Here is a 26,818-nt window from a genome sequence, read left to right as displayed (position 1 = left end):
TGACAATTTCGCAAGCTCATTCGTACTGTAGTTATTTCATTTGTAGGAGCTAAAGAAATGTTCTATAGACAATTTTTTTGTGGCCTCAAACTGAACATGTGTGTGTGTGTGTGTCTTAAAGTGGGAAAGAAAGACCCAATTCTTTTCTGAAAATAAAATCCATTCCATTTTCTTTACTTATTGGTAGAGGTTGTTTGCTCCTTACTACTGAGAAGTTAATTTGAATCTTATGACTTGCACATTAGAGAAATTAATTTAGACTGTTTAAGGTTCCAGAGTGGGTTTACTGTAATTTAATTCAAATAATTTGGTATATAATCAAATTCAATTCAAATTTTTGCATCATAATTGAGTTAATAGAATGTTATCATCTACAATATGTTGTAGTCTATCAACATCCTTACACAAACAAAAAAGGGCAGTAAGTTGAGTAAATGAATTTTATTACATTTCTAGACTGTTTATGTTGACAGGAAAGCAGTGAAGTACAGATTAAGCAATGCATCACCATCTCAAAAACAGACAAAATACCATAACACCAGTGTTTCCACTTAGTATGTTTACCAGTAGGCAGGAATTCATGTTGCAATCCCTCACAGTATGAAACCAACTTCAAGTCAAGTTCAAGGGCTTTGTATAGAGAATAGGGAATTCATATTCAACAAGCAGATATTTTATTGTCTGATCATGGCTCTTCTGTCAAGTATGAGCAAGTGATGCAGTGAGTGTTCATGGAATGAAAGCAGTCTTCTTATGTACATTAGATTCACAGTAATAGCACAGAGACGCACAGGGAAGGACATTAATGGCTAAACTGGAAAAAATGTTTCAGTTAAATCAATTCTAAAGCTCAAAATGTCTAATTCCCAACACATTAGTGAACATATCATATGGGGATCCAATTTTAGTTAGTTTATTGTTTCAGCTTATGATAGCGATTCATTAAAACTATGATCCTAAAGTGAAATATACATACACACATATACTGGCATAATGCTACGTAATACATCAGAAACATTGTAAAGAGGAATTACATTTATTACATGTGTACAATTTTAAATACATGAAATAGAAAGCCAATTTTTTTTTTCTTCAAAAACTAAAAGAAACATTTTGAAAAATGTGTCGATTAGTGTTTGTCATCATCACAAAATAAGCAAAAAGCTGTGTGCTCACTCTCTGGACTGCAAAGTTTGGTTAGTGAACAGCAACTGATCAATTTTCAGTTAATAACCCACTGGAGTAATCCCAACTCAGTAGCCTATGCAATGCTTAAGACTTAGTACATATACGTTACAAATAATAACACTGATACATGTGTTCATATGCATACATAGAATAGTCAGGTCTGCCCACACAGAACCATGAGCGCCTGCACGTTCAACAGCACATTTATACTGAGCGTGTCAGCACACTGATGTGTCCCATAGTATGGTTTCATATTATAGTCACAGTATCTTTTAAACATGTTAATGAGATTCAGAATTATTTAAAAAATCCTTGAAGAGACAAACCACTTAACATTCTTAGGTTCTCCCCTGCTTGTTTCCCATGAAAGAAGCATCTCCTACTCCATTGTAAAAGAGCCTCTTAATGTCCATCCAACAACACAAGATGGTGACGATATAAACTCCATCCCACACACAATAACTAACATCAGCACATCACATTTTTAAATTTTCAACAGTTAGTGATCGATTTAGACCGTTTTCTTTTTTTTGTGTTAACTGGAGGTGCTCCACTCTGTCGTTGTGGTTACAAAATACAGACCGGGAATGGTGCTCATTTTCTGTGCTTATGTGAGTGTGTGCGCTTTTACACATTGGTATGTGTTTGTGTGTATTCTCAAGCCATTTGACAGGAAATCTTTGTAGTTGTTCAAGATGTCGCCATGAAACAAAAGCCATACTCAGCCGTGCCAGGAGACCAAAAATAATGCAGGACCTCTCGATACAAGGGCTGTGAAATGTTTTGGTGGTCGTGTGAAATACTGCAGTTGAACATGAGTTTTACTGAGCTGATTACAGTTGACAATATAATAACAGTTCCTATTATAGATAAAGTTTTAATGGGGATAAACCATTTATTTGCAAATTTTATATCCTTCTCCCAAAATAATCCCTCCAACAAAAAATTCTTTCTTCCTTCTTTTTGTCTTCTCATGTTTGCATCTCCCCCGTTTTCTTCCAGTAGTTTAGACCGACTTACATGTTTTCTGTATTCCAGTGTTTATGTTTTAGACTTGTAGTTTTTTTTTCCTTTACTAATCAACATATCAGTTGTCCTAACATCTCTAATACCTGTCCTACCTGACATTTCCCAATATCTCCACTTTACATAAAAGAAAGAAGACACTGGTCTAAAAGACTTGACTTTAATTAAAGAACTCATCCAGATCCAGTTTTTCTACCCTGGTAAAAGTTATGTCAGCACTGCAGAAATATTGCATTTAAATCCAAATCTTACTAGGAAGTCAAATCCTATAGAGCTATGTGTAAAAACTGAATTTAACTGAATAATTTGTTCTAATATTTGCCTCTTGAAGGTAAGGAAAGACTGGGCAACACGGTGGGTTGTGTGGGGATTTTTTTTGCTATAACGCTACAGGAAACTTCTTCTACCTCTTTTAATGCGAATCATTTTCTCTGGAGATGGGTGTGGGGTCTACTTACAGGTTTTGGAGCAGGGGGTTGAGGTAATCTTACATTTACTCAAGTATTTTCCTCTTGGATGGGGGCACCAGGTGTGCTGGCAGCTCTGATGGCAGTTCATGTCCTTCCAGTTTCACTTTTATCAGGTGATTGGCCAGCGCAAACTCCTCATCATCCAGCATCCCATCCTTATCGATATCTGCCAGCTTCCAGATCTTTCCCAGCACTGTATTGGGCAGTTTTGACTTCACCATCTCCTTCTTGGCGTTGGCTCCAGTCACCTTTCCGTTGACAGGAGATAATGTGTAGAAAATCTCATCATAAGCCGGTTTGTCACGTGCGACGACCCACTCCGCTTCGTCGATGCCTTCACCGGCGCCTTCGCCATACCCGTGGCCGAAGGGGCCGTCCAAAGTGCCATCGAAGGCACCGCCCTTCACAACTGGGTTAGGACGCTGCGTTTCTTCTTGACGGACCAGGACCATTAAGCCAGCAATGTCATTGGCTAGCATGTCGTCAACTGCCTCCAGGAGTTTGGGTTTCAGAGGCTGGAACTTGGTGAGATCCTGAGCCTGGAGTTGATCCTGGAAGACCGAGGGGGAAAAAAAAAACACATCACAAGTTTAAGTCTTATCTATCTAGACCTCTATCTATAAATCTACATTCCTTCACTCTTTCCTCTTTACCTGCATCTTCTTCAAATTTGGGAAATCTCCAGGTGATATCTGATGCTCTCTTTCAATGCGTTTATAAATATCTCCCAGACTGCCGATTAGTTCTTTCTTCTTGTTTTCCTTCCCGAACACAGAAGGCATCTCTTTCTTCAGTGAGCTGATGATATAGGCATGGACCTGCATATGGAGAGAGAAAGAGGCTCACGTACTCAACAGAAATTCACTGGCACAGCAAGATCAAGTTGGACTCTTACGTTTTAGTGTTTTAGGTTACTGTATAGTCCTTAAGATTTCAGTTTTGGTTGATTTGGTGACACCTGTGGTTAGTGGTGGTACCACTAAAGTACCACAAAAGTCTTAATAATAAGTCCCAGAGTTTATTCATCACTAGGCTGAATGCAAATCGAGCAGTTACTCTGTTTAGAAATCCAATAAAAAGAAGACGAATAATATTTTTCTGTTTACATTGCAAATTTGATGTCTTCATCATAAATTGTTGTAGTGACACAAATGTTTCCTCTTCAAAATGAGACGAGCTGTTCCACATTTCCAAATTATGTCATTACGTATCTTATGCTCTGTCAATACACCCTTCTCCTAAGTGTAATGTGAAATTCCACCCAACGTGAGACAAAATTGTTCTCATGAGAATCCATGTGTATTGAGAGCGGGAGACACAGCTCTTTCACTGTTTTACAAAACTACATCACTGATTTGCATAAGATTTACACGAGTCCTCTGAATTATTTACAATTCTTGGACAACAGTATAAAGCAGACAAATACAGTTTTGTGTTAACCATCTTTTAACATGGCAAAAAAAAATAAGGTTCTTTCAAGAAACAATGAAGGACTTATGAAGCTAAACATTAACTCATGACTAAATTATATTTGCAGTTTCTTTGTGATTTTATCGTTGTCCCGTTCTCGACCTTCAGTGTTCTTCCCATGTAGTTTTTCTGGGTCAGACCTTTTGATAAATGGCTAAAATGTAACATTGTAAGCAGCAGACTGTTGAGATCTTGGAGTCTGGGGACACTCAATACTCCTTTAGCCACATTAATCATACACTAAATCTCCCAGATTACCTTAATATGGACATTTGTTTCTAATATTCATGACAAATGAAAACCTTGCAAAAGTATGGGAAAACCCATATTTGTTATGTTACTGGGGTGATGTGTGTGTATGTGTGTGTGTGTGTGTTTTTATGATTCCCTGGATCTACCACACACACACACTATCAGCTGTCAAACAGGAAAAATGCACTTATACTGTTTGAGTGTGTGCATGTGTACATCCTCTGTGTTTCCTCAAACTACAACAGGCAGCGGGCTGTCGCCTCTCATACCTGACTTCCTGTCCAGAGAGGAAACAGGAATAATTCACTCAGAGGAGAACGACTACATTTGTCTGGTTCTATTGCTTCTGTGACAGCGACAAGCTTTTTCAGTCAAGGTTAACAGCTGGACAGGGTGGAGAAGATGAGTGAATAAATAGGAAACACACACACCTGTGCTGAGAAATGCAACATGTCAGTGTATCAGCAGGAAGTCCATTATTTTAGTTTATTACAAATGTCTAAATAAAAATTTTTGTGTCATCCCTTAAAAGCTAAGGGTTCTGTTCTATTAGGAAATATTTGAGGAGGAGTGTGGCCAAATACGGTTTTAATAATGTAAATCTAAGGAAATTTAGGCAAAAATGTATGTAAATGTGGAACAGGTGTCCAACTGCTGTAGAGGTAGGAAATGTTAGTTACAGATATGTGCCAGTGCTTATAATATCCACATCCACTATTAATTGCGTCCCAGAGTCACCTATAACTACTGTAGTTACAACTGTGCCACAGCCAGATTCTCCATCAGTGGGATTAGGTGTGTGTCTGTTTCTTCCCTAAGTGCCTTACCTTGGCTAGTCTTGCCCTCTTGATCAGATCGTTGAGTTTTCTAAGCGCTGCATTTCTCGGTAAAGACTGAATGTCCTTAAATAAGTCCTGCTCCTCCGCCTCAAACAGCTTCCTGTTGTCAGGGATCAGCAGAGGGTGGGACCAGAATGAACCGATGTAGACACGGATCACCTGTCAGTGAGGGAGACAGAGAGGAAATTAACTGTCGGCGGGACCAAAACAAGACAAAAGAAAACAAAAATCTAGCCAATAGAATCTCATTTATGATATTTTTAGGCAATGAGCAAGTATCCACATTGATCGGTTTGTTACCAATAATACACATGAGCTCAATAAATATTGGCAAGTAATGGGGCTTCAGATGGAAACTAGACACCAGCTTTTCCACCAACTTTAAGTGTCCAATTCGAATCATTTATGAAAGGACAATATGAAAAATAATTGATATGATATTTACATGAACAGTTTAAAATGCTCTGACTGAAAGTAAATGCAGGCTTTGAAGTTTCCTCTCAGAAAAACCTATGGAAGATATGACAGTTGCCATGGTTACCATACCTCAGGGGTGTTGACTATTTTCCCTAGTGACCACATCAGGGCACCGTAGACTCTCATCAACTGCTGGGTCTCTATCTGGTCAGCTTTGTTCAGCACAACCCTGAACAACACAACCGAAGAGAACGGTGGTGATGAACGTTCACTTAAGGTTTACGTGCATATACGGAATGAGCAGGTATTCATGTCGACTTTGTGTAGCGATACTTTGTGTGGTGTTGGGTATAAAAGATGTCTTTAGGTCGAGCAGTCCTAGATCTTGTACCTTATTTTGTCTTCATGGTTCTTCAGGGCCTTTATCACCTCTGAGAACTCATCAGAAATGTCCAGTTTGTGGGCATCAAACAGTAATATGATCCGGTCCACTCGCTCCGCAAACCACTCCAGGACAGCCGCAAAGTCATAACCTGAGAAGAGGAAGGGGAGGGGGAGGAAGAGGAGTAGGAGGAAGACAAGGAAAAGGGAGGAACACAAGAGTGGAGACAATCCATGTGAGAGGTTGGGTGTGACGTAAAAGGTGGAATGAAGGTTTCAGATAAGGTGATAGGAGGGTTGTAATAAAAAGAAAAGGTAAGAAAAAGACATTAATTGCGAATTTTTCCTCTCTTTCCTTCTCTAATTTCTTTGCGCCCATACTTTTCGGGTAAAGGTCAGCACAGCAAGTTTGTATGCTGATAATCAACGGTATCTGTTATCAAGGAACAGTGAACATCAACTGAGCTGTTGCAATATTCCCGAGAGAAAACCATTACAATAGCCTCAGGTCATAGAGCGCGCAATAAGAAGGACGCCCATATTACAACATGTTGAGAGAAAAGAATATCTGTTTACTGATGCAGATGGTGTTGCCAAGGTTCAAACTAAGTGGCTTTTAAAAAACTAAATGAGGAAAACAGCTTCATAAATCTTTAACAATTTATTTAACATCACCAAGTAGCAGTTTTGACTTTAACAACCCTTTATGCTAAATAAGTGCAATGCAATCATTAATGAATTAATGCATGACTGAGTGGATTAATACTTAAATAAATGAATCAATGGCTGAGTCTGTCAGCAGCAGTTCATCATTGACTCCTTTGACTTTCCATCCTGCTCAAGGACTTGTACCTGGAGAAATTCCACAGGATATGAGGAAAACAAAGAACAAAGGGCAGGACGAAAGACTAGTGAGCTAAAATTTACAACCAACACTGAAGGACACATAAGAGATGCAGAGTCAATGGTAAACCTGTTACAGAACAGATTATAGAATAGCAACTAGGATATGCTGCCAGTTAGTAGTGGGTAGTAGTTTTATGTTAATACAGTGAATGTCAAATGGATTTTCTGAAGAGCTATGTTTGCGAAACATTTTCTCCCTTAAACTAAATCTACAGATTACACATTATCATTTTTAATATCTAAAATTCTAAATCTGAGCTGGACTGATGCACTGTTCCTCCTCACAGGGAGGCAATCTTACTATACAGACATAGCTGTGATAAAAATCCCCCTTTTTACATACTCGCTAAAGTGCTGTTATTGCTACTGTGGCTGCACCGCTGCTCCTCCCAGTAGAAGAATAGTTTTCACTCTGGGTGAGTGGTTTAACAACAATAACTGTTCAACGAGACCTCTAACACTCTGATGGTAATGTTGACATGAAGCCTGAAACTGGTCATCTTTCAGAGCAAATTAACGTTGTTGACTATTCAATAATTCATCACTGGGACGTGAGCAAAGGTTTAGCAGTGGTAGCAATAAGCATGTAAAACATGGCAACTGTTTTAGCTGTGTCTTTTTGCCCTGTGTGAGCACAGTTGAGGGGGGGGGGGGGGGGGGCACACAGCTGCTTGAGCAAAGCTATGGAGAGTTAAGAGAGAGATAGATACCTTGATATTTTGAATTTTAATGGCTTGTTCTTCACACAGTGCACTTTTCACATGGTGCGGGGGAAAACAAGACGAAGTCAAAAGCTCTAATATGACCAGCTAAAGGCTGCAGTGTTCATTTCACTGCATAGCATTAAAGAACAAACAAAATCAGATGAGTTAAATTTACTAATCATAAGGCCTTATCACAGTGTGGATAAAATGTGGCGGAGGTAAGGGGAACAAAAAAAACACTTCAGGGTTTATTTTTTTTGGCTTATGGATACCTATAGTGACTTTTACAAAGATCTGTTTCCTATAACTTAGCAAAGTCATCTTTTAATACAAGATGAAATTTTGGTTTTCAAGCACTGCAGAATACTTTTTTGCTCAGAGCCAAAAACTTTAGCATTCACTCTCTGTGGAACATGAGCATCCCCCAAAAGCATGTCTGGTAATTAAGTGTTGAAATATCTTGTTCTAATAGTTTTTGACAGATTATCCACCGTCACCATTATAAGGCCCTGCTCTTATCTGGACAAGGAAAAGGTTCTACATTTCTAAAAAAGAGAAATTCTCTTATTAGTAGCACCAACAAAATCCTAAATGAAAAAGCAACTGGCTAAATGTGTCCATCAGCTTCCATCAAGACCATGTGATACCTAAAATATCCAATTGGCTACCTAACAAAGTAAACTCAGGGACACAATATATAATTTTATCTTCCCAAAACCATGTGACAAGAGTCTGATGAATTAATCAAAATATCATTTTATTTTGCCTTCTGCAGCTGCTTGATGCCCAGATTTGTTTTCTACAATACCTCCATAAGGACATCTATGTAGGCAGCTATAGCCTGACAACTCCTCATCTGGACACACACACACACACAAATGAATAAAGACATTGATAAAATAATGAAACAGGTTAGACACACAGCATACCCATATCACATATACACATGAAACATGAAAACATGAATGCACTAACCAAGTAGATGGAAAAGGATGAAAAGAAAATGAATATGAACACACACACAAACACACACAAACACACACAAACACACACAAACACACACACACAGACACACACAGACACACACACACACACAGACACACACACACACACACACACACACACACACTTTGTCCCCAGAGAAAACACAGCTGTGCTGACTCAGCACAGGTTAAGTTTAGCCTGTATTTTTTGTTATATCTAACAGACAATGGCAGGGTAACACCTCGCTGTGCAGTTTATTTGGCTTGACAACACTTTCAAGGGACACTTGGACCAAAAAAAATAGAAAACACAACAGAGCTGATGTGGTTCTGTTTCAATTAAACTACTTCAAAATATAAACATAGGCTGAAATTGTGTTAGTGCTGACAAGACATTCATTCTCTGTTATTTCTCGATTGAAACGCTGCAGACAACAATGCTCTCATGGCAAAAACATTTCCACATTCAAGTTCTGAGGAAAATCCAGATCCCTGCAGACCCAACCCTGTTATGAAGTAATGCGTTGAACCCGATGTTCCTTTTTTTTGCTTAGCTTTTGTGTGTTCTTGCATATTTTATCATGCCAACACCCCGAATTTCATGGTGCTGTGCATGCACAACTTTTTGGAGAAATGGAAAAATTGAGATCATAATCTGTTTTGCAATTGAGTGCAGATGATTTATTCTTATAAATCAAGATAATCTAAATTTGTAAATTATTTTTATTCCACTAGGATCTGCTGTGATTGAAATCAGGCCCTTTTAAGACCAAGTAGTAATCTATTTATCCTGTTATTTTATATTGATACAAGCCTTGATATCGTGAGGTGCAAATTATGATAAATGTACTGTGATGACAGTCAATATTACAACCCATCTGGGCCTTACTTGGCATAAGAAAACATTAAACAGTGCAAAGTCACCACTGGTTGTTTTAACTGAGAACAAACAAGAAGGAGGGAATGGACAGAGAAGAAGGGGCAGAGGGGGAAAAGCAAAGAAAGAAATTCAAAGATGGACGGACAAAGATGGAGAGAGGGAATTTGTGAAAGACTAAATTATAGCTGTCTTTTAATTATCTGAGCTTTTTTGTTAACGTTGGCCGTTGGTATGGTAATGCCAGCTTTTAGCTTTAGGAATTCCAGCCATGCCAGACACATGTCAGCCTCAAAGAAAGCTGGGAAGATTTCTCGTAAGCCTTTCTCTCCTAAACTTCTCTTCCCACCGTAGTAGTCTCTCTTCGCATTTTCAGTTCTGCACCATAGCTGGGAGCTGTCCACTACTGGATCAGCTCAACTTAAAATGTACATAAGAAGCGAAACTGAAAAGCATATCTCTTTTATCTTTCAATTTTTCATTGAAGAGCATTTTACTTGCAAAAAAAAAAAAAAATGTTCAGGTGAACTACAGAAAATTCCCATGGACCGACCTGGGTGTCAAGAGATAAGCACCAATGAAGAAGCAGAATGAAATATACAAATTAACAACTGTTAAAAGTTATTAAAAAAACATCTGTACTTCCCTTGGTTGGCAGTTTGTCCCACAAATACTGAATTTTATTTCCGAGCCAAAGCTAAAACATATGTTACTACTTTGAACTAAATTGCCTCTTAAATCTGCTGCTCTGTTCATTGGGATTATATTATAAATTCAATTCATGAAAATACCTGATCACTGTGATTTTCATGTTTTAAATTCAGTACAGAACTATGCAGTGTGTAAAAATGTAAAAACTGAACTGTGTGCATACATGTGTGCGTGTGAGAGATAGTGTATTCCAAGCTGACCTTTCTGTCACTGCTTCCTGCTCTTTGAAATGACTGAAGCATAATCCTCCTGATAGCTAAAAGCTAAAATAAACACACTCACACGCGTGCGTCCAAAGGAAATGCTGACATTGTTGTTCAGAGTTCAGTGGAACTAAGGGGCTGCAGCTGAATGGGTCCAGTGAACACACAGACACACACACACACACACACACACACACACACAAACTAACAAACAGTGAAAGATAAAAGTGTGAGCCTCTCGAGTGTGGTGTCTTACCTCGACTGATTCTCTGTTTCTCTCCAGACAGAATCCCTGGTGTGTCGATCACACTGATGCTTTCCAGCACTGGGTTCGGCAGCTGGGCACACACAAACCTACACACACACACACACACACACACACACACACACACACACGCGGAGACATAAAAGTATCGGGACAGAAGTGTAAAACATTTTAACAACAAACATCATCCACACCAGACCTCTAAATTTGCCTCCTCTCCTTCTCCTCCTCTATCTCTGCTGCTCTGCCTCTCTTTCTTTCTCCAGCTGAAACAACACGACCAGGTTAGCGGCTGTTCTCACTGTGAACCCCCCTAATCCCCACTGACAGTCAGTGCTGTCTCCTTTCAGCGGTGGTGGGCCCTCACAGTGGGGACACTATCACAAGAGCAAGAATAAAGAGTTTTTTGGCAGTTTTCCCTTTTCCAGAAGGATGACTCTGCAAAGATGACTGCCTGTCTCTCTCTCTCTCTCTCTCTCACACTCACACTCATATACACACACACACACACACAGCCATTAACAGAGGAAAGCCTGACCAGTGAGCAGAGGGAAATTCAATCACACAGGAATGTAGAGCTGTTGTGTGGATTCTCACTCTCACTCTCTTTTTCTTCTCCAATCTCTTCCTAACTTTTTCCTTCTGCATTCATATACTTCACCTTGGTAAAACATTTTGTCTTTTCAGCACACACACCTCCAAAGATGTCTACCAATATCTACCACCAGTCCATCTCAACTCGTATTTTGTGTGTGTGTGTGTGTGTGTGTGTGTGTGTGTGTGTGTGTGTGTGTGTGTGTGTGTGTGTGTGTGTAAGCGTGTGTGTGTGAGAGAGCATCTACCTGTTGAGGAATGCGTTTCCAAATGCGTTCAGCTTTCTGAAGGGCTTCTTGGGGTCAACCACCAAAGCGTTCCCGGGAATGACTCCCTCTGTGTCGCCGTGCATCACCGCGATGAAGGAATCCGTGGTGGGTTCGGGGCCTATCCGCATTCCAGGAAAATCCTGCTCCAACAGGTAGCTGGAGGTGAGATGGTAAGAGATGGCGTTAAACTAAACAAGACAAGATGCTTCTGATAATCTATACACCGTGTAAGAATAAACCAAGATAAAGGCCTTTTTGTAACGCTGGCGTAATCGTTCCAAAAGATGCTATCTGAGACAGTGAACAATAGTATAGAGGACAATGTGTAGCATAATGAGACATTACAGGAGATTAAAATAAATATTAGCATTTTTAAGTACGTGTGTATTTAACTGAGAAATTGGGGTTAATTGTTATTGTATGAACCAATCATGACAGAAAATAACCATTTCATCAAAGAGGTAATTCTCCACTTCAAAAATTGTGTGTGATTTGTATGCATCCCTCATAACCTTTATATAGTTCATATTACTATTGAATCCCTGAATTCATTTGTAGGCAACAGGACAGATGTGTGCTACATCTGCAGCCCCTTATTTTAAAGAAGTACCACATGCCTTTTCATAGCGATTATGCTGAAAGGAAATTGGTCTGGATGGTAAGGCACAATTCGAAAATACCCAGAAAAGCAGCCTGCCTTGAATTAGAAGCTGCTGGAACAAAGATTAGGGGAGATTTACATCATCAGAGGCTGGATGGCTGCCATTAACTGACTCCAGAATAAACAGAATTGAATTTGTTGTTAACATGGGCCAAGAAAGGTCCCAGTGACGAAGGGTTTTGTGATCAGGTGAGAAAAAGAAAGACAACTTATGTCAAAGTCCCCGAAAACTCCCTTATTCCTCAATCAGCTCCTCACTGTGAGTGTTGGGATCCAACATGAACATCACATTTTATGCCAAAGTCACAATGTGCAGTAAGTGAACATAATGAAGAAGAAAATCTTAATTGATATCTTACAGCACAATATCAAACCTTGAGCACAACGGCACTAGCATTCCCAAAAAAGAAGTCTTTGGTTCAGCTCTTCCTTTTCTGACAAGAAGAATGGTCAGATATATTACCTTGCAACAGGCTTGTTTGCTCACTGATGAGCAGAAACAGCTGACTGGGGTGGAAAGGTTTGAGGGACAGGCAATCACAAGTAGATTTTATGCATGTTTGGTTTTGACTTATTTTTTCAATAGACCTGCAATACATTTCTCAAAGAACTCAGACCTGCGATGGTGTTTTATAGCCACACACAACTCATGTTAACTTCTGACCTCATCTGTAACCATGGCAATACAGCAAAGTTTATACCTCACATGTTTTTGAGTGTGAAAGGTTGAATCCTCAGCTGTTAATTCAGTCACATCGCACATGTTGCAAATGAAGATTAGTGTGTTTCTGTTGAGTTTCACAACCCAAACAGTGTGAACACAGGCCATAAAAAAGAGATTTAGGACCATAAATGTCACGTGTGCATGTGGGATATGTATGCTTTTAACTGCTACCAGATGTAAAGATGGATCTCATATACATCTTCTCCACAAACAGACAGACATACCTTGTCAGAGGAGCCAGCACTGCCTGGTAGAGCCATCTCTCTGCACACGTGTCTGTGTAGTGTGAGTCCTCCTATCTGTCTGTGTGTGTGTGTGTGTGTGTGTGTGTGTGTGTGGGGGTGGGGCTGTTAATATGTCAATCTACCAGATTGTATGTTTGATAGCATAGGCGTACTGTGTACATATATGTGTGGAATTCACACACACATCAGCCCACATGTATAGCATTTCATTTATCATATTCTGTGCAGGGGGAAAAAACCTGAAAATTTCCAGGCACAGACTTCACCAACCCACAGCCTCAACATTACAGTTTGAGGTTAAAAGCCCTGAAGCACCAAACAAATCTACCTATGAGAAAAGAAGACTACAAGGGCGGTCTGAAAAACATTTGTCACTGCAACATTTTTGACTTTATAACATCCTTACTGCACACAAAAGTGTATCCAATCACCTTGAGGGAAAACTTGTACCAGGGACAAAAGTGGAAAATCAATCATTTCATCACAAAAATGAAGACAGGCTCAGATTACTGACCTCTGCCTAACCGCCAAAGAAGATGGACTATATTACCTTCCATCAGCGTCTCTTGTCCTCCATTTTCTCTTTCTTTTAGACAGATATTAATTTACATTTTAAAACATTTAAAATTCACATCAAAAACATCATTATTAGAGCTTCTCTTGTTAAAAGAAATGCACAAACTCCATTTTGTTTTCACAAGAGAAGCACAAGCCCCACAGCACAATTGCACTTGACCTACTGGCAAAGTAGAAAATAGCATTTTCCTGTAGTTAAGGTGAGATTAACAAAACTGGCAGAGCATTCAGCCACATCCTGCACTGCTCCCAGATTCACAGTGAGACCCTGTGATATGAAATGCAAGAGATGCTGTGACTGTAGCAGCTCTGACCGAGGGTTACTCAGCAATTTGTACATTCTTCATCTTACTGTTACACTGTTGGCGGTGAAGGGTCAGGCTGCTGAGTGGTGGGTGTTGTCATCAGTGAAAGGGTAAAACAGAAAGAAAGAGAGAGAGAGGGGATCAGAGACAGAAGAGAGAGAGCAGGGATGTCTGCACTGTCCTGTCTTATAGCAGGAAGTCACTAACAGCATCCTCCCTGCTGTGGCTTTCAACTAATTACCTACAAGGCCCTGCAAGCATGAGTGTTTGTAGATGTGTGTGTGTGTGTGTGTGTGTGTGTGTGTGTGTGTGCGCGTGCGTGTGTGTCAGAAAGGCAAGATGTCAGCAGAAGTCCTACAGTTCAAAAGAGGCCTATCACCCAGATGCTAAAATCTCTCTCACAACCCCACACACACACACACACACACACACACACACACACACACACACACACACACACACACACGCCATAACCAGAATTACTCCAGACCAGCTCTGACTGAATTCTGAATGTAAAACATTTTTTAATCCTAAATAAATTACTGTTGAAAGCAGATTAAACAGCAACAAATTTGAATTTGTATAACCTTAGGCATGCAGTTTGCACCCTTGTGCCAAATACATCCTTGTGCAAAATGACGTCAGATGAGTGTAACATACGAGCAATTGTTCCCAATGTATAAGCTCCAAGAACACACTGATAATACATGCAACATAATATTTGTGTAACAGAGAAAAGAACTAAGCAGAAAAAGTTTCTTTACTTGACTGACCAGAGCCTTTTTTAAAGTATTCACCGCAGCATTTTTGAGAAATTGTTAACTATGGGAGTTTGATTGATTTCCTCAAAGAAAAAGAAACAAGCAAACACTGGTTTTTGCTTAATTTTACAGGGCTACTCTGATGATTCCCCAGACTAAACACACACAGTTCATAAACATTTGTCCTAAGTAAAGAGAACTCTGATCATCCATACACAGACACAAATGCATATACACACACACCTTATCAGAGAAGGCTGCAGTGCCAGGCAGTGCTGCCTCCATATGCATCAAGTCTGTCTGTGTGTGTGTGTGTGTGTGTGTGTGTGTGTGTGTGTGTGTGTGTGTGTGTGTGTGTGTGTGTGTGTGTGGGGGGTGTGCGTGCGCGTGTGTAATGTAGGTCATATAAACTTTTTATGGATTCAATAAAGCTTGCAGAGGTGTGGCACCAAGCAATTAGGTTGAGTGATTTTGTGTGACTGATGGATGATCTTTTGTCTTCTTCTTCTTCTTTTCAAATAGTGTTTTTTTTTTCCATGTCAATTCAATTTTGCTCAAATTAATTTTAATGCACGGCCACTGCACCCCTCTTCACTGCCAAAGTGGAGCGAGGGAAAAAGGCAGTTTGGGTGTGTCAGCCTCTCCCTTTCTATCTTTCTGGTGGCCTCTGACTCTATGTGTGATTCCACTTTTCATATGGAGGTTGGTCATATGTGTGTATGACTCTATGTGCTGTGTTCTCACCGTATGAAGCTTGTCTTGCCAGTGGAGTACTGACCCACCAGTAGGACCATGGGCTTGTTGTCAAAGTCAGCATCCTCCAGAGCCGGGGAGTGGAACTCGTGGAACTTGTAGCTTTCCTCCAGCGGCAGGAGTTTGGTTTTGTAAAGCTTCTTCAGTCCTTCGCTGACAGTCTGAAAGACTTCTGGCTCCTTCTTCCTCCTGTCGTCGGTTCCAAGCCAGCTGAACATGGTTGCTGGTTGCTTATTATTAGAATAGTAAAGCCTCCAATTTGTAGAACTAGTCAAAGATGCGGTTTGTTGAGCACAAATTTGTGATATTGTAAATATTAGTTTCAATGTCAATCTGAAAGTGAGATTTCACCACATATAAAACAAGATGACCTCCAAATTAAAACTAAAGAGCCAAGAGCTAACTTAATTCAAGGTCCACCTCAAATCAAAAATGGTACATTACATACATAAAAACAATTTTTAATTACTGTTTCCTATTTTAAAAGGCTGTTTTGAGGGAAAAGGGAAAAAAAGTTAATATTTATATTTATAGATGAAATAACAGCAAAAGTCCTGCTTCCCTAAGTGGGTGGTGAGTGGTGTTGTTGTTGATGGTAATATTCAAGTTTGGCCTGATATTATATTAAGCCTATTTAAACTATTTAAGATTTTGTCTCTGGTAGTGCCTACAATTAAAAAAAAAAAAAAAAATTGAACTGTTCTATTTATCAGAATTTAAACCTGACCCTTCAAATGCACTCTCATCATCCAGTCCATCGGTCCTCCAAAGTCCAGGCCACTTATGCTCCTGGGCCGGAAAAAAAACACTGCATTCAGGGAGTTTTGTTCTGTTTACCAATTTATATCAGTAAACAAACACTGCCCAGAAAAACCTAGATCATTCTGCTCATGCACAACATCGCGTTACCGCTATTCAATTCCGTCCAAGAGCTAGCGGAGGAATCCCAAAAATGATGCACCGAGCTGCTGTCAGAGCTCAACCACCGTTATTGTTCAACTGCTCCCGCTCTTCTGCCAATAAAACAACCCAAACCTCCTCAGGGTCAAATATTATTGCTGTCGCTTTCTAGTCAAAAAATAAAAGCAACCTGTTTTGCTAGCGCTACGGTTTATTTTCTGTCACTGCACAGCGCTGGATGTAGCAGCAGCTGATGTCCTGCAGCTCAATTTAAATGCCAAGTCGAAGGAAACCCGAGCCCGGCGGAAGTGCCCAACGGCTGGCAGTCCGACCCACCGCGGTCCCGCCCCAGTGATGCGGGAGCTGAAGCCGGGCCGTGCGACGCCATGATGGATGAGGAGAGATGGAGGCGCTGCCGCTGAATGACACCCCGCCACCTAGAGGTTAAGAAATGTAAAAACAAATTCTCTTTCTAAGTGAACAATACTAGTCGTATTTGTTGGTGACAACATTAATTAGTCTCAAATGTATTTGTTTTAATAACCTTTCTCTCTATTCAGCAATTTAGAATAAAAGCAAACAATCACAGAAATGACTATGCAGTAATAGTTATAATATATATAATATATAAGTCTACTTACCTATATAAGTGCCTTAGAAAGTTTTGTCAGCAGATATCAGATGCAAGGTATCAGGGCAGAGTAATTTTAATATGAAGTGTCCTTGCTTTTACTCTCACAGTAAATTTCTTGATGGCTGTTTGCAATTTGACCAGCAGATGTCTCTATTTACTGATTGTTTCAGCTTCTAGAGGCAGGTGTCAGTGATAGAAGTTAAACACAGTACAGAAAGGGGAGCACACAAGTGAATATTTTAAAACTGTAGATTTATCCAGGGAATTTGCAATAGCTGGTAAGGGTACTGAAACTATGAAATACTGATAAAAGTATAAGTGGCCTTTACCTTTGTAAATATAGAACAGAATAGATGAAACAAGTTGACTTTATTCGGTTTTGTGACATACAAAATTATGAAAAAACATATTACTGATTTATTTCCCATAGTAAAACCATTTTAACAAAATACAACATCATGCATGTCATCAAACTTACATTGCAGATAAGGTGTGTGTCAGATTTCCCCTTCCTGTGGCTCTGGATACTTGCAGGTTACCAGTGCACAGGAAGAGATTTTACGGTAGTTTCCATATGAGACTATGAGACAGCACAATGCTGATAACTGTACAGTGTTAGAATACAGCATGTATGTTTACAGAATCCTTCAGACATCATTTTGAGTTGTCATGCAGTCATGTAGGCAGAACTACGAACAAAGAGATGTAGAAAGAGGAACAAAATTAACAAGAGACCATAAGTATTTCTTTCTTTGTTACGTGGTGAAACATTATTTGTGCGGCATTCTTCTGAATAACAGAGGTACCAAGCTGAAGTGACAGTATTTACTGTGTTAATCACTTAATATTCTTGATGGTGTGCAGAGGTGATAATAGCAAATAATGAATTCTGATAAATTGTAGGTGAGGCAGCATCAAATATCTTGGCACACTTCTGAACAGGAATATGCTCGCAAAGTTCAGAGTAGGAACCAAAGATAATGAAATAAAATAACATTGACTGATTGAGAGAAGTTTGACACATACTGTGGGCCAGGTAGCTTCCTAATTAATTCAAGAGAGATAAACAAATAAAGAGGAAAGTGATATAGTTCTGTCTTCATCATATACTGAATCAACACAGTAAACATAAAGAAAAACTTACTTTGTCTCTGACCATCAGAATTTCCTTCATACGATTCTGTGATTGTGAATCAGCACAGAACTGACGCTACTGAGAAAATGAGGAATACTGTCAAAAATGTATGGACGCTGGTTTTGGAGAACCATGTACGTGTCAGACCACGTCACTGGTCCAGAACAGTCCATTAGTGCTCTGAAGTTTCGTGACCGTGGGTGAACGTGTTTATGTTGCACAGAATTTAAAACACAGAAGAATACAAAGACAAAATAGTAATATATTAATAATTATACAAATAAGAATACAAATAATAGTTTCCCAAAAATTGAGGTGATCATAGTGTGATTACTTCATAATGATTAGTGTGGTTTGTGATAATAAAGCAGCAACATTCAGAGATATAAAAGTAACCCTACTACAGTACTAAGTGCTCCTAAGAATTTGATATTATCACAAATTATTGGGGGTATTTAAAATGTACCCCCAACATAGTATAATATAATCATATTTTTAATTATTTTTATTCTTAATGAAATTCATATCTTTCATGATATGAAATTCAAGTGGATAAGTGAGGAAGAAGAGCATTGTTTTATAATATCGGGGTAAATGTGTTGATGAATATCATCTATTGGTCCAGTGAAATCACCAAATCCCATTTGGTCAAAGTATCATCCGTCTCCGACCCTGTTTCTCCCGTCTCCATCTCTCTAAGTGCCTCGCCTCCTCCTCCTCAGACCCCTGTCTGACAAATACATTTTCCAACTTCAACTCGCTCTTCAGGGCATTCACTTTCTCCTCCTCTCCTGCCATCTTGTATTTACTCCCTTCCTGTCCCTGCTTCAACCCACCCATGGCTCCCTCCTTGTTGAACTTCATCGCCATCTCTGGCAGCAGTAGTTTCTTTGTTTCAGGATCCCAATTAATACAAATACTTCCGTTGTCCTCATCTTCATCGTCTTCTATACCATTTGCTGTAGCTAGATTCAGGACAACACCATAGTCATTTGGTAACAAAACTGATTGGTCTTTGTGGGAGTTGGGGATGTTGTTGATGTTCTGGGAGGCATAAGCAGACATGAGGGCTACTTTCTCACTCTCGCTTCCTTCCTCCTCAATTCCATCTATCTTTCCATCCCTCTCCCCCATTCCTACCTTCTCATTTGTTTGTAGATTTGTTAAAGGAACACAGATGTCAGTTTGGGGTTTTTTGGTAAGAAATAAACCTGGGCACTCTCTGTCCTCCTCTCTGCTCACCTCTCCCTTCGTTGCTCCCTGATAAGAAAGTAACGATCCCTTAATTTGGTTCACCAAAACTGATGCCCACGCCTGCGCCTGTACAAGTGTGCTCACCTCTGTCTGCGCATGTGCCTGTGAGTGTATCGGCATGTGTGTTTGCATGCGTGTGTGGGTTGACTTCTGCGAGAGGTAGGACCTTGCATCAGGAGAGTCAACTCCAGCAGGGTGACCAACCTCAACTATTAATTCTTTCTTCTCATAACTGTTTTCTGCTTTGCATTTCTGGCCTTTACCGTTCAGATTATTCCAATCTTCTCCTCCGTCATTGATTTTAGGAGCTATCCCAACAAGCCCGTAGTCGACGGACAAATCATCAGGCTCTGTGGGTGTTTCAGGCCTCTGGGGGGAATATCTTGGAGGGGGACATGTGATGTGTTTCTTGGGGCATGCAGGGTCTGATATGGCGGTGCCAATGCCTGATGGTGGCTTGTTTTCGATGACACTGATGAGGATGAGGTTGAGCTTCTCAGGAGGGAAAGTCAGAGGAGTAAGGTGAAAAGAAGGTTGTTTCTGGAGATTGAAGGAAAAGGAGTGTGGCATTCAAAGACTGACCATTAAGATTCAAAAAACATTTTTAAAATCGACAGTTCTTGTCTGACATGCCATGCAACAGTCAAATTTGGATTATCTATTTCTCAGATACTCTACCAATTAGACACTAAAATTAAATCAGTTATTTAAGGGTTCCTCCAGTGATTTAATAGTGCAAAAGAAATTGTACAGATATCCTTTTGTTACAAAAGACATTATTTAAGTGTTTTCACAAGTTTCTCTATGACAAGTAATCTGTTCCTCATGCCCTTTAAACACACAATTACCAAAAAGTGAAGAGTCTTATTTGTTGATACCAATATTACATATTTATAGTCAAGCAACTTTTCACAGTGCGAGCGAAAAGTAAACGTTCTACATAGTGCTAGCTCTCTGCTAGTGGAACAGTGGGTGGCTAAAGGTTAAAAATCCAAGTGAACAAATTTCTATTACAATGAGGACAAAAGTTAGACAATAAAATAGTTCACTTGCCAGTGTGTGTGTTAGTGCATGTGTGTGTTTACATTACCAGTGTATGTGGGCTCTCCTGTCCTTTCCCCATCAGGTAGTTACGGAGAAAGTAGCCAACCACTACGAGCACACATATGCACAAAGATGGAACAACAATACCCCAAACCGCCCGCTGCAGCTGCTCAGTCACGGGGTCTGGAAGGAGACGGGAATCAGGAATGTTTCACACAAACACACACACACATACATACGTACATGGGTGTAAAGGTTCATGTAGGGAATACACCTTCCAAACCACATCGGGATTCACCGTAGAAAATTTAAAACGTCCTAATATCAAGCCGAAAGCAACACTATTATCTTTATTGCCGCTTTGTAAATGTCCAAACTCATACACAAATACTTCTCAGGTGCAATGAACATGTTTAGTCACATTCCTTTCTACCTGTCAAACAGATAGCAACATATTCTCCCTACCTTTAGGCGTGGTTATGCAGTGCCATGCGGAGGATTGGCATAGGATGGGCATGGAGACCAAACTTGCCTTGGCACGGAAGCAGTACTCTGTTTCATGCGCCATCCGCTGATACTTGTATGGACTAGAGACCACTGGGAAATGATGCTAAATAAACACATACAAGCACACAAATATCATATAAATCCTTAACTGGTTCAGTGGTACAGATGAACATGAGAGCTTGATTTCATGCCCAGTCCGTGCCAGGAGGGTGGGCAAAGCTAGGATTTTTATATATTTCTACTCACCGTCTGGTCACGATGGGAATTGTGGATGAAGAGGCTGTAAGTCATTTGGGGGTATAATGTTGCCATGGGAATGACTGGGGTGTGGTTGTTAGGCTGATATCTCACAGGTCCCTTCAGAGTGATGATGGCATTATTGTCCTCTACTTCCACAGTAACCAGCGGTGGACCAAAACTAGCTGTACAGGTAGACAAAACAAATTTCTTTTGGTAGATGTAAAAATATTTTGAGTTGATATGTCAATTCTGAGTTATCAAAAAGTTTGAATGTCACTTTAACTTACTGTCCGTCTTCGGATCGAATCTCCTCTCTGTCAAGGTCCATTTGGAAGATCCTTTCCTGCCCACAGCACGAACTCTGGCGTAGTATCCCTGCTCCTGATCCCAAGTCTCACTGCTCAGATCGCACCATCTCCGCACTATATCAGTGCACTGGTGCACCGCCCTCCAGTGCACCCGTTTTCCTTTACTTCCTTTCACGCTATGCCCGTAGCTGGGAAAGACAGAGTAGGCCCACACATATAAGAGGATGGCTGTCCTGAATCCCTGCACAAGCTGGGATACCAACAACCAGTTTATTCAATGCCCCCTCACGCAAGGAACCTCGGGTTATATAGGCTGTTTGTAAGATCAAGTTATGTTTTTTGCTCTTTGTCTGTAAATTGCTGAAGACAGCCTATATAAGAACATTATCTTCCACTTTAACCAGGTAAAGCCAAAGATAGTTACATTATGGCCAATGCACCATAAAGGAAATAACTTTATAATAACTTTAAATTTAAACTTACATTGCATACTGCACTGTAAAGTGTGTGTCTACAGGTGTGCCATTTCCTGGTGACCACTGCACTACATTCATGAGATTCACTGAGGAGAAGTTGACGTTGATGGGGCTGGGAGGAGAGGAGGAGACTGAGGAGAAACATAACAAGTTTGAGAGTAGATGAGACACGTCACATACATTTAACATGAACTCAGGTTTGTCACTATAATGTCTAGTAGTTTCAGGTTGTGCAATACACAAATCCCCCCATTTCTCCATCTTGCAGGCTGTTTAACCGATCCTTAAACTTCCTCTTGTGTTTATAGTACCAATAAAATAATACCTCTAGTAAATACATCACATAAAAAGTAATGGGCTATAACCAAACTTTGGCCTAACACACAGAATGTAGGAGTATTGTTTTGCTTCGACTCAATTCGCTTGTTATTAAAAACATTACATTGGACAGTTATACACAACAAAATTTACAAAAATGTCAGTTGAATTGAATTAAGTTCTCTAACAACATAATATAATATAAACTATTTCTGCACAGGACACATACTGATGAAAGTGAGTGGTTCATAAGTTACAGAACTGAACTGAAGCCTGTAATTGCTTGAATGTGAAGTAGAGCGCCATATGAATGCCAAGAACACAACAAAATGACTGGCCGGTGACCAATTTTTTAGCCTTGACACTTATGTGCACAGTGAAATTTGCTAGTTTGATACTTGAGGTTTACCTAGAGCGAAGTTTTTATAATTATGCCTGCTTGGGCTTTGAGGACACCATAAATAAGTTGATTTGTGTACAACATTTGCATAATGGTTCCAATGCAGGTTGGAATAATTCAACAGTTTGTATTACTACATTTCGATAAATATCATAAAACTTATCAGATTTGAACCTCACTCTGATAACGATTGATTAATCTGCAGCACATTTGACTTTGATAGATATTCAAAACAGTAGTTTCCTTCATTAATCACTGCGGTGATGACTTTGTCTTTTTACCCCACACACACGCGCATGCGCACACACACACACGGTTTCCTTACTCATTAATAGAAACAAAATAGCCTGAAGTTGCCCACTAAACTGTAATGTATGCAAATGTAGCAGCTGCTACTGGGGAATAGGTCTGACGTACCCAGTAAGAATAGAAAACAACAATCACACTGTAAGTTTAATGCTGTCATACCTGTGCGGTGAAGAACCCCCAGGTTCAGAAAAATGAACACTATCCACATCTCTGTACGGAGCGGTCATGTCTTCACAACATTTTCCGCCTGCGGTAGCTCCGCAGCCACTCAACCGGCCGGACAACGTCTCCTTCGGCAGTAATCTCCACCTGTCCGCAGCGAGATGTTTCTCCACACGATTAAAGAAATGGAAAGGAAGGAGAAAGTTAAAAAAAAAAAGAAAAAGGTTTAAGTCCGAGATCTGTGACCAACTAACCGGTAAACCGTCGATGATTTTCTGTTTAGTGTAACAATTCCCGTGCCTCAGGTTTCCGTCATGAGGAAGGAATGTGACCTCACTTGTTTGTGAACATTACACCTGTACAGGTACCGCGAGCGCGCGCGTGTGTGTGTGTGTGTGTGTGTGTGTGTGTGTGTGTGTGTGAAGGCGGCGGTGGTGACAGGTTGTAAAGAACAATGACACTACAAAGCTAAAACTGATAGCCTACGTGAAGTAGGAGCACACTGAGTAAACACTCACCAGGTAAAATGGCATCTGTATTTTTTGTATTATTATTGCTGATTAATAACCAACATGTAAGCAGTGTAGCTGGTTTAAGTGGAGCTATACCCTAGAGCGAATGTGTCTTTTTAAGAAACACCCCAGAGTTTTGGGTCTTTAGGGTCAAAATATGATTTCCCCAAAAGCCCCCCAGAACCCAACTTCCCCACAGGCTCAAATCACCCCTGCAGTGTCCTACAGTAAACGTAGCAGGAAATGGATCCCAAATAGTGTCAAGAATAATAACATTATTACAACAGAAAATAGAGCTAATGTAATAAAACAAATGCCCCACAGTTGATTGAGACACCTTGCTTTGGTCGACCCTGTGGTGTGCTCAAGATTAAAAAAATGAAATAAAGGAATGAAAATCACATAGTGAGTTCAGTGCAGTAATTTCAAGAAATATCAAACCTGAACATCATCCATATCAAAAGTCCTCCAAAGTCAAAGAGACAAGATCAGAACAATGTTTCTGTGAACATGAATGTGAAATTAAAGAAAAAGTAGCCCACAATCCAACAGCTTTCTGTACTCCAACATGCATTACAGCTTTGAATACAGTTGGAAGTGAAATTGCCCCAATGATAAATGTCATCTATGGTTCTGTTTCCATCTGTCTTCCATCCACGTGGGCCTGGGATGTGTAAGTATACAGTAACACGAGATACTGATTGGGGGTCAGACCAGGAAACATTGTGTCAAATCTGTTTACTTCGTGTTACCAATAAAATATGTTGTTTTTCTGTGCTTGACCTTATTCAGTGCTTTCACTATAACCTCATTAGTTAGTTGTAAAATACAATGAGGAGCTTTTGTTAGAACCTTGATGATCTGGAACTCACGATGAGAACGTTCTGTGACATCATGACTGTAGAACTCTGACATCATAACATTCACTGGAACCTGCACCTGCAGAGACTCTCCATTTCCATCCAGCACCCTGAACTGAGCACCGTCTCTGCCTTCAACACAAACCTTTTGTAAACCATTTGTAAAACTTATCTATTGTATATCTTTGTCTCAATATCTCTGTCTCCTCATTATAACGTGAACAATTACATCAGACACGTCTTCAGCTCTACAGCACAGTTTCAAGTCCAACTTCTTCTGTGAAACACAAACTGCTCTTTGTCACTTTCAAGGCTCTTCTCTGAGCTGAGATGAACCGACAAAGAAAACAGGTAAGATTTCTCGTTTGTCAACAATTTCTCATAGCCGGAAGGCCCCGTTAAGAAATACAGTATGTTGAATTTCTTTTTTTTTGTTTAAAATATAACTATGATAGGATGATTTTATGATTCCAGTAAGGTTTCTTGAACAGAGAAGTGCCATGTTTTTTCTCTCAAAATGCCAAAACAGATGAGACAGATAGATACTCCTCCTCAGTGTCTCTAATCAGTGGATTAAAAATTGAAAAAAGAACATAACTAACCAAGCGAGTATGGAAAATTAAGTTCAAATTAGGTTTATATTGCATTTTATTTTAATCAAATTTGAATTAACATTTGAATATTATATATGGCGGGGTGTGAGCTGTGTTTGCACGTTGTCCTGTCCCTAGGCTAATGTAGATTCAACTGTATAAATAAGTGTACTGGTTGTACGAAGCTGTGACAAGAGTCTTAAACATGAACTACATATATGTTTCTATTTTTCCAAAGCAGTTTGGTGCTGCCCTGTACAGCCCAGCTCAGTACTGGCCACCTGCAGTGCAGCTGCACATTGAGCAGCAAAATGCAATAGTACAAGGCCTCAGAGACGCCCTGCTCTCTGCAATCAATGAGATCAAGTCTCTAAAGGAGGAGAACACATCTCTGAAGGACAAAATGGACCTGCAGCAAAATGAATGGAGGCAGGTGGAGAGCCAGCTTCAAGAGGAGCTTCGTCAGAAAGACGAGCTCCTCAAAAGAACCATCAAGAAAAGGCAGGCTCGCACAAAGGCCCACGCTGAGGTCCTGGCCCTGCTCAGTCAGAAAGAGGCTGAGATGGACAGCAGAAAGGAGGAGTGGAAGGCCAGGTGTGGAGCACTGGAGGTGAGCCTGCAGGAGCGGGTTCAGAGAGAGGAGGACTGGAGCAGGAAAGTGGAGGAGGCAGAGCTGGAGGAGAAACTGGCTCAGAAGGAACAGGAGGAGAGAAACATTAAAAATGAGGAGGAGGACAAGAATCAAAAGGACAAAAGGATCCTGCAGCAAAGTGAATGGAGGCAGGTGAAGAGCCAGCACCAAGAGGAGCTCAGTCAGAAAGACAAGCTACTCAAAAGGAGCATCAAGAAAAGGCAGGCTCGCACAAAGGCCCACATTGACGTCCTGGCCTTGCTCGCCCACAAAGAGGCTGAGCTGGAGAGCAGAGAGGAGGAGTGGAAGGCCAGGTGTGGAGCACTGGAGATGAGCCTGCAGGAGCTGGTTCAGAGAGAGGAGGACTGGAGCAGGAAAGTGGAGGAGGCAGAGCTGGTGGAGAAACTGGCTCGGAAGGAATGGGAGGAGAAAATTATTAAGAACAAGGATGAGGAGAATAAGAGTCAGAAGGAACATGGGGAGAGAAACGTTCAAAAGGAAGCAAAGAACAAGAACTGATGATGAACTAATGACTGAGAGAAAAGAGAATAAGCAAAAGAAGAAGAGGGGGGAGAAAGAGAAGAACAGGGGTAAGCTACAGCGCAACATCCCTCTTCCTGATCACCCCACCCGGTTTCCCCTTTCTCCCTTCTTACCCACTCCCCACTTCCCCACTTCCCCATTCCCCAACCCTTGTGCATATATTCCTTATTGTAAATATGTACATATGTAAATATAGTTCTGTGTGAGTTCTTCACATCTGCCTGTGTTTGTCTTTCTGAATACAGATACAGGATTCATGGCTCTTATCGAGTACTGCAGTGTCACAGTATTTGTTTAGGAGGAGCAGATCAGATTACATTTTCATTTTCCTGTCCACATACTTTTGATTATTTTTGGTTTGGGCTAATGTATAATGTTGCTCTACATCTGCTGGATGTGTGAACAGTGTTAC

At 40.3% G+C, this 26,818-nt stretch overlaps 3 protein-coding genes across 3 annotated transcripts; 1 reads left to right on the top strand and 2 right to left on the bottom strand.

Annotated features, from left to right (window-relative positions):
- Positions 1–426: 426 nt before the first annotated feature.
- On the bottom strand, positions 427–16,770 carry ehd3 (EH-domain containing 3). Its single transcript, XM_023430167.2, has 8 exons — positions 15,572–16,770; positions 11,535–11,711; positions 10,684–10,781; positions 6,054–6,195; positions 5,792–5,891; positions 5,234–5,404; positions 3,338–3,502; positions 427–3,235 (listed from the first exon to the last, which is right to left on the bottom strand). The coding sequence occupies exons 1-8, from the start codon at positions 15,796–15,798 to the stop codon at positions 2,708–2,710; spliced, it is 1,608 nt and encodes a 535-aa protein (XP_023285935.1). The 5' UTR covers positions 15,799–16,770; the 3' UTR covers positions 427–2,707.
- Positions 16,771–17,464: 694 nt separating this feature from the next.
- Positions 17,465–23,587, bottom strand: il20ra (interleukin 20 receptor, alpha). The gene is given in 8 exon segments (XM_023430351.2): positions 17,465–18,958; positions 18,961–20,043; positions 20,594–20,730; positions 21,013–21,157; positions 21,301–21,476; positions 21,582–21,790; positions 22,086–22,209; positions 23,265–23,587. Coding segments are annotated over 8 exon segments (2,019 nt in total). The 5' UTR covers positions 23,314–23,587; the 3' UTR covers positions 17,465–18,862.
- A 2,018-nt stretch (positions 23,588–25,605) lies between these two features.
- LOC147817742 (uncharacterized) lies at positions 25,606–26,440 on the top strand. Its single transcript, XM_087180390.1, has 2 exons — positions 25,606–25,842; positions 25,930–26,440. The coding sequence occupies exons 1-2, from the start codon at positions 25,636–25,638 to the stop codon at positions 26,380–26,382; spliced, it is 660 nt and encodes a 219-aa protein (XP_087036516.1). The 5' UTR covers positions 25,606–25,635; the 3' UTR covers positions 26,383–26,440.
- The last annotated feature ends 378 nt before the right edge of the window (positions 26,441–26,818 follow it).

The sequence above is a fragment of the Seriola lalandi genome, unplaced genomic scaffold (assembly GCF_002814215.2).
Source record: "Seriola lalandi dorsalis isolate HSWRI2012SDOR001 ecotype SW California unplaced genomic scaffold, Sedor1 jcf7180002054901, whole genome shotgun sequence".
NCBI lineage: Eukaryota > Metazoa > Chordata > Actinopteri > Carangiformes > Carangidae > Seriola > Seriola lalandi.
This window is presented reverse-complemented; position numbering and strand designations above follow the sequence as displayed.